The following is an 8,205-nucleotide window of genomic DNA, read 5'->3' as shown; positions in this document are numbered from 1 at the left end:
GATTCTGTTTGGTTTTTTTCGTACCTATGTTGTAGTCTCAACGGTAAGTTATGGCAATAAACTGTTATGTTAAAAAACATGACCACTTCTATAATATATAGCTCCTTTATTTCAGTTTCATTTGTTCTGTTTGCAGTCTTGTACTACAGCAGAATTTTGTACTACAGTTGGGGAACAACGGGTTTCCCCGTTCTAGATAAAGCTGGGCATTTGCTTTTATTAAAAACAATAATAATACATCCCTCAAAAAAAAAGTTTCTGCAGAAGGCTTGCAGTCATTTCCATTTCAATTCAGTCATATTCAGGAAGAGGTTTCCGTGTGAGAATTCAGTTCACTCCCAGAATTGACATGGAACTGACCTCAACCCAGTAAAGGGTTAAGTGTAAAAAGCACTTGGCTGGAATTCAACCCACCTGGTCACAGAAAAAATAAAATAAATGTACCAATACCAATCGGAACAAGAACTCAAAAATATAAATAAGGCAAATATTCCCACGACACGATTACACAGGGACACAGATAATGGTCTCATTTACAGGGAATATAGCAGGCTTAGAGTCAATTCAATTAAAAGTCATTATAATTCAGGACATCAGCTGAAATCTCAAAGTAATTCCAGTTCTACCCGAGGCATTTGAGTGGAACGTTGAACTCACAGAACCTTCTGAATCAACAGACAGAAGTACGCCCAAAACCTGCAATACAGTGACAAGAGGAGCTGAACAGCCAGTCTGCTCCACAGCCACCGTGAGAGCCTGGCAATCTAACACCACACATCAACACTGACATACTTAAGACAGACGTGACCACCAGCTAGCTATATGTGTGTAATAACGCGCATGTGCATGGGCAGATGTATCAGTGTTACATGTCAGTCAATGGTCATCCGTCCTGAGGCACGTTTTTTTTTTTTTTTCTTCCCCGGGGCCTCTGATCGCTTGCAGTGTTTGTTCATTTTGTTGTTGACTGAGAGATGTGGAGAGGGGCCCGGCTGGATGCTAGGCAGGTACTGACCGGCAGAAGTGTTCATTATACACCAAATGGAAAGTGGACTAAAAGTGGGGCCCTAGTGAACTAGTCGAGACTCGTTTTGCAGCACTATTTCCCCATCGGGTCTCAACCATAGGTCAGTCTAAGCCAGGAGCCTGGTATAGCAGTGGTTGTTTTTTTGTGTTTCTACGTTTAAATGATGTTCTCCTTAACAGGGTGTAATACTGCGAACAAAGAGTATGACAAGACAGAGAAGCCTGAGGAAATGAGAGAATAGTGGAGTCATTGAGACGGACACAGAACACTGTTCCAAAGAGAGGACACTTTATGGCATGAGCTGGCTAATTAAAGGCTTTTACTTTCAAGTGAACTTTTTTGCTTGCATTTATATATATATACATACACACACACATATATATAAAACGCAATATATATATGTAGTTTTATATATATATATAATATAACTACATAAATATTTAAGGCTAACCCTCAACCAACCCTCTATGTTAATGGACCTCTTTATGACCTCAGAATCATGACCCCTACCTGTGTAAACCTTGTACAGAGGACTTATTGGGGTGGAAAAAGCGATCAGATAGAAACGTGTTGTGTTAGAATACAGATAACCAACTCTCCGCGTTAGATATCCGAAATGTACGATGATGACCGTTATAATGAACTGGGTGGATGCATCTTTATTGTTGAGAAATTGAAAGGCATTTCTGTACAGCAGCCAATACAAGTGACTTCATTTACCTCAGTCTTACATTAGATAATGCAACACCACCAGCATTAAAGAACTACAGTAGTTTTACATTGGCGTGGCCTCCTCTCAGGAGCCAATGGGATTGTTCCGTGTTGGGGATGGGGGGGGTGGTGGTGGGGTGGGGTACGGTTGAGTATGGAGTGCAGTACCTGTGTGCTAACCACACATTTATCAGGTCTTCCTGTGAATTACTCTTCAAAACGTTTTAAAGTGCAGACTGAAGTGGACAGCATCAATGTACGTGGGACTCATGAGTGGCTAACACGAGTAGCACAGCTAGAATAGGCCCTTCCTCACGACACGCCCCGGGAACTCCGCCCTGGAGTGACCCGGGAACTCCGCCCTGGAGTGACCCGGGAACTCCGCCCTGGAGTGACCCGGGAACGTGCCCCCTTTTCTCAACGTATCCAGACATTTCAAACGAGTGCAGTTTTTTTTCTGGGAATGTGAGGTGAAACCACTGCAGCAGACTTGACACGGTCAACGGTTCAACGTAGGCGCAGCCTGAAAGGCATCAGGACGCACAAGCGTTACGCACACGTGCGCGCCCACACGCGGGTGTACTCCCTCACCCACGCGCTAACACACAGACTGTCCTTTTGAAAATCAAGCCTGAACACTAAACGTCAGACCGGCTTCTAAGGCGGCTCAGTTAACCATGGAACAAACTTTGTCAGCGTACAGGAAAAAACAAAGAATCAACGGTGAGAACGAAACAAATCTTTGGCAAAAGCAGTTTTAAAAAAATGAGCGTCTCATTTTAACTTTGTCAACTTCAGAATACGCCAACAACAATATCAGCAACAACAACTAAAACACAATAGGAAAGCAAGTGGCGAATGTCCCTTCCTCTGGAGTCACGGCCAGTCCAGCACTGCCTGGAGGTCCCAGAGCAAGCTCCGCCCATCCTCTGGTTGCTCAAGGGTGAAATATCCCCTAAGTGCAGATCTAAGGTCAGCTTCTGACCTTAGACCAGCGTTAACCACTAGTGGGGAAAATGCTTAACGGAACCAAGATCAGTGTTCAAGGTCGAACATTTACATCCTCCTGGTTGGATCAACACTGTTCAGTGGCTTTATCCCCTTTCCTATGGACTTATGCCGCTTGCCACCAATTTTTAAGAAATGTGAGCAACATGTGGACATGTGGACAAGGCATATCAACAAGCTTCTGTCACGCTCTTTCCTGCCCAGTGCTTTTATACGAGTAGTAGGACATGATACATAGGAGGCCATTTTAAAGCTGTTAGGTCACAGTACAAACACCGTCTCTGGATTCACTGTGACTTCACAAAGGGAGCTGAGTAGAATCTGTGAGGAACCTGGGTGCACTTCCTGTGAAGCAACAGAGAAATCGAGGGAGAGCTGTGTCTAAATGAATTCATCTCAAATGACACCCCATATAGGTCAATATACCAGAGCCACGTACCGGTGTATTCTATAGTATATAGGGAATGGGGAGGATATTTGAGGTGAAGCTTTGTAGCTGTAATGGTCAATCACAGTGAAGTTTGTGTACTTCCTATAAGTTCACAGAAGTGGTAGAACCCACACTGTGACGTCAAAGTAATGTTTCAAGCTTCCTGTGAGGTCATATAGGCAGCTGAATCCATTCTGCGACGTCACAGTGATGTTTCAATGCTTCTCGTGAGGTCACGGAGGCAGCTGAATCCATTCTGCGACGTCACAGTGATGTTTCAATGCTTCTCGTAAGGTCACGGAGGCAGCTGAATCCATTCTGCGACGTCACAGGGAGGTTTCAAAACTTAACGTGAGGTCACAGTGATTGTTTCTGTCCATTTGGTGAAGTCACAGTGGGACCTGAGCACATCCTGTGATGTACATGAATTTCACCTGTAAACAGGGCACCCAGGCAGGACAGCAACGGAGGAAGGGGGTGGGGCAGACAGCCCCTAGTGGCTCCTCCTCTTTTCAAGTCCAGCAAATAATATACAAAACGTGCATTAGTGGCCCACTGAGTAATGGGGGGGGAGTTGTGTGACACTGGGGTGGTGGAGTGTGGCTGGGGTGAAACAAGACAAAAACCATCCCAAACACACCAGCGGATAACATGTTTCTCCACATGCCTCCCTCAGGGTCATCCGGTACCTGTTCTGCACAAACCACAAATAATCCAGCATCAGGAAACAGAAAAAAAATGAACACAAATGTGATGATGGGTCTGAGGTTCCAGTCGGAGGGTTCAGCTCCTACAGTTCCCTCCTCGTCTTGGTTCTTCATGCAGCCTTCACCAACAGAGCCCCCCCCCCACACCCCCCAGCGCTCCATGCTGGCCCTACCAAACCACGCAGCGGTGACCCGAGTTCATTGGGGAGCCACCGGGGCACTGGAAGTGCTCGGCAAAGTCTGGTGAGTTGGAGAGGGTGCCGATGACACGGAACTTCGGGGGGCTGTGGGGGTCAGTCATGAGTCCCTCGTGAGCGCTCTCAGGGGTGCGCACAGAACACCACACCTGACAGAAATGGAAGAGTCCCCTGGTGAGGAAGATGCCTCGCAAAATCATATCCCCCCCCTATCTTCCTAATGACTGTGTGTTAAACTCATTCTGCTTTCAAACTTGTTTTTCATTCTTATCTACTCAGTTTGTTAGAACACACAGCCCTCAGTTGTACCATGAATTCACTGCCTTATCTTATATCAAGACGTGGTGCCAGAAGAGCAACACCTGACCTGAAAAACCTCTGGGCCATTATGATATTTGATGAATATTTGATGGTATTTGATGAATGGACTATTTCTGTGAACTCAGTGCTTCCGTTCCGAGGCTTCGGTCACCCACCTGGGCGAATCCTACGAAGAACAGTTGGTCATTGGTCAAGTTGACCGCAGGCAACCTCTTCTCCTCGCCGTTCTCCTGCACCCATGTCTTGTATGCCTGAGCACAATGGAGAAAGGTGACTGAAACCCCCACGTGAAGTCAGGCTTAACAGAGGACCACATCTGACTGGGGACCACAGGCACCCACCTCAGTCATACTGGCTGGGAGACTCCATCAGCCATTGTAATGGACTAACGCGTAGTTAACGTTTACCAACTGTTTCTTACTTAAGTACTATGGAATTGCATGGATGGTCAGCAATGATGGCGGAAAACCATTACAATGGAAACAGTTTCAAAATGACTGAACTTTACTACAGTAAGGACTAGATGCCTAGACAGGTTTAAATAAGTGTAACGTGTTAAAGGAGAGTCACTTACATTGTATGCAGCCTTTAATCCTCCATTGTCAGCAATGTTCTCACCCAGTGTCTGTTTCCCATTGATATGCTCCCCATTGATTGTAAATCCATTGTACTGCTCCACCATGCATTCGGTGCGATTCTTAAATGCGTCCACAGAGGAATTTTGCCACCACGGCCGAAGGTTCCCGTCTTTGTCGTATTCTCTGCCTGAATAAGGAAAGATAATCTTTAAAAAAAAAATAATAATAATAACGAAACGTGCCTGTGCATGCTTGACGTTTTCGTGGTTGTTTGAGTGTTCATGACCTCCGCGGAGCCCAGGGTCAAGGCGAAAACTAACCCTGGTCGTCAAAGGCGTGAGTGAGCTCGTGGCCCATCACGACGCCAATGCCCCCGAAGTTCAGCGCTCTGTGGAGAATTCACATAGGGTCAGTGAAGCTGTGTTCAAACATAGACACATGCACATACTCACACATGGACACACTCACACACACACACACACACACACACACACACATAAACTGACTCACTTGGGGTGATCATGGGCATAAAAGGGCGCCTGAAGGATTCCAGCCGGAAAGACGATGCCATTCTTAGTGGGCATGTAGTAGGCGTTGACTGTGGGAGGGGTCATACTCCATCTAAAGGAAGGTGTCAGAGACATGGGTGAGGGAGACACATGGGTGAGGGAGACACATGGGTGAGGGAGACACATGGGTGAGGGAAACACATGGGTGAGGGAGACACCCAGTGAATGTTGCTGAGGGGAGGACTGCTCATTTCCTAAATGGAAGGTCACTCTGATCAAGCCCTGACAACAGGCCTGTCCTCCGGTCCCTAAAGGACACTTCCACTTTTTACAATTGGACGTTAGATGGTTCCTCGCCTAAAGGCTCTCTATGGCGCAAGAGACATAATAATCCATGGTTACATTTTCAGCCACGGCAAACTTCAGCTACCTTTTGCCGCCATTGCTTAAAGATCTATTGATTTAATGAGGGTATATGAGAAAATGTGTTTTGTAATGGTCAAACCGCCCTTAAGTAACATAAAATAGTTGATTTATAGTTGATTTCAGGTTAATGTTTCAGAGTTAATGTTTCAAAAACATGTCTGTTTAAAGGAAATTGAAAACCGCAGTTTCTCTTGTCCCATATACTACTATCAGGGTAAGAAATAATCCAACATTTAGTTGTAAAAACAAAAGTATCACCGGTCACCACAGGAGAAAACAGCATCTCAGCTGATCAGAGCAACACTTCATTGAGAACAGAGCACAGTTTGAAATCCAACAACGATGGCCATGATTTTTATGATGATAACATGTAGCTGATGAAGGCTCACTGGTCTCTGTTAGGGGGCTTGCGGAGCTGATCGGCCATCACCCTGGCAGAGAAGTTGTAGAAATTGAGCGCGTTCTGGAAAAAGTTGTCTTCTGAGACCTCATACTGCAAAGAGTGACAGGGACAGACAGCGCTTAAAACGGGCCATTGTTTTGACAGTCCTGTAGGGTTCGGTCATTAAACAACTAAACAAAAGGCACTCACCCCATCATAAACATCATCTAGTTCTTTGGGTTCAAGAATGAAATCAGGGAATCCAATCATGTCATATATGGCGTCCGCCTGAAGACCAAGTGGCCAAAAAGGATGAGAGAGACAGAGAGAGACAGAGCAAGATGAAGAAAAAGGCCTAGAATCCTCCTGGTTCCATTATTTGAAGGTCTGGACCAAGGGGCCAGGGTCTGGACAGAGGTTGTGCTTTTCACAAAATTGCTGAATTGTTATGTTTTATCTGACATCTGGATATTTTTAGAAGACTAATGCTTTGTTCGAAAATATTTTAAATATTATAATTTACATATATATCATGCACAATCCTGCCACAACCCAAGTACCAAAGTGGACACTTTCATGACACAAAAGTTGTTCACGACCCACAGTTTGGGAACCTCTGGTATAGATGATCACTTACAGGTTCGGAAGAAATGAGACCACTGCACATTTTTTCTTCTTTCCAAAAAAGATGAAAAGGAAAGTTTCGAATGAGGAACAGAAGCGTTCAATTTGCAGCGGTCTTTTAATATTAACCCTTCTGTTCCTCACTCAAAACCGTTTTTTGAAAAGGATAGAAAAAGGTGTAGTGTAAACCTTTCCAGAGCTGTACATCCCTAAAATGTTTCAAATACTTGTTGCTTTGGCACAAAAACATCTCCATTACTCACAGCTGAGGATATTAACGTTTTATATTCCTGCTCTGACCTAATGAACCCTGCTAGCCAAAGAAAGGTCGGATTGATTGGCTGTCCACAGGCCTGGCACACTGTAACCGAGTTACCAGTGCAGATAATCATGCTGCTTTCCTTCCATGCTGCACTGTGTGCTATTCTGCGTAGTCATCCACATAAAAAAGACAGTAGTTATGATGACAACGTTACCAGATTAGGTTAAAAACAATGGTCGGCATTCATGAACACAGCCTTTAGTTCAAGTAGTTTTGCAACCTTACTGTACATAACAGTCTTGTCCTCACTGTCTTATACATGTCTAGACACACACACACACACACACACACACACACACACACACCTTTCACAGACATACAGTACATAGCCTCCGGCACCCACACATAACCCATTCCGTAGGTGATAGCATCTCAGACCTTGTCCTTGGCTGCTTGCCGTGTTTGTTTATCCATCCAGTCAAGGTGATCCAGAGCATCTTTGAAGGCAGTTCGGATCTCATTGATCATTCCCTCTGCCTGATAGCGGCATGACAGATTGAAACATTGGAAGAAGAAAGGATCATATAGAGGCTTGTTTTACAGTTACCCTGCTCTCCCCCATACATCTCTCTTTCTACTTTCTGCTGGTGTTTCTACCCCCAAAACCGCCTCTCTATCTGCTAGGACACAGATCTACCGTTAGACCATTTGATTTGGTATTGCCCTCAGGTAGATTGCTATTGGTCACACATTCTCAAAAAAAGTTAACAATTATTCTATATTCTTCTGAGTAGCATTTTGGGGGAGATATAAAGGGACCCGGGCAGTCAGTTGATAATTTGTTAGAATTGTTAGCAAAAAAGAAAACTTTCACTTGCAATTGGTTGATTCTATTGGATTAGGTTATAACAGAGGGGAAGTGGAGATAGATGGGCTGATGGAAGCCAAGGGGTGTGACGAGGGAGCTGCAGCTCAGAGGGAGTTAGGTTGCTGAGAGAGAGGTAACATAACGGTCATGGCATT

The 8,205-nt window shown here is 44.9% G+C and overlaps 1 protein-coding gene across 7 annotated transcripts in view; it reads right to left on the bottom strand.

Moving 5' to 3' along the window:
• Positions 1-91: 91 nt before the first annotated feature.
• Positions 92-8,205, bottom strand: part of ece2b (endothelin converting enzyme 2b) — a 45,004-nt gene continuing 36,890 nt past the window's right edge. For all 7 annotated transcript variants that reach the window (XM_010898512.5, XM_010898513.5, XM_010898516.5 and 4 more), the window contains 8 exons: positions 7,621-7,719; positions 6,507-6,584; positions 6,304-6,407; positions 5,490-5,600; positions 5,300-5,367; positions 4,976-5,166; positions 4,557-4,652; positions 92-4,229 (listed from right to left, as the gene is read on the bottom strand). In XM_010898512.5, coding sequence (XP_010896814.3) covers positions 4,053-4,229; positions 4,557-4,652; positions 4,976-5,166; positions 5,300-5,367; positions 5,490-5,600; positions 6,304-6,407; positions 6,507-6,584; positions 7,621-7,719 — 924 coding nt within the window. In that variant the 3' untranslated portion in view covers positions 92-4,052. The remainder of the gene's footprint in view (positions 4,230-4,556; positions 4,653-4,975; positions 5,167-5,299; positions 5,368-5,489; positions 5,601-6,303; positions 6,408-6,506; positions 6,585-7,620; positions 7,720-8,205) is intronic.

This window comes from Esox lucius, chromosome 1 (assembly GCF_011004845.1).
Source record: "Esox lucius isolate fEsoLuc1 chromosome 1, fEsoLuc1.pri, whole genome shotgun sequence".
Taxonomy (NCBI): Eukaryota; Metazoa; Chordata; class Actinopteri; order Esociformes; family Esocidae; genus Esox; species Esox lucius.
Note: the sequence above shows the minus strand (reverse complement) of the source record. Positions and strands in the feature narration are given on the sequence as shown.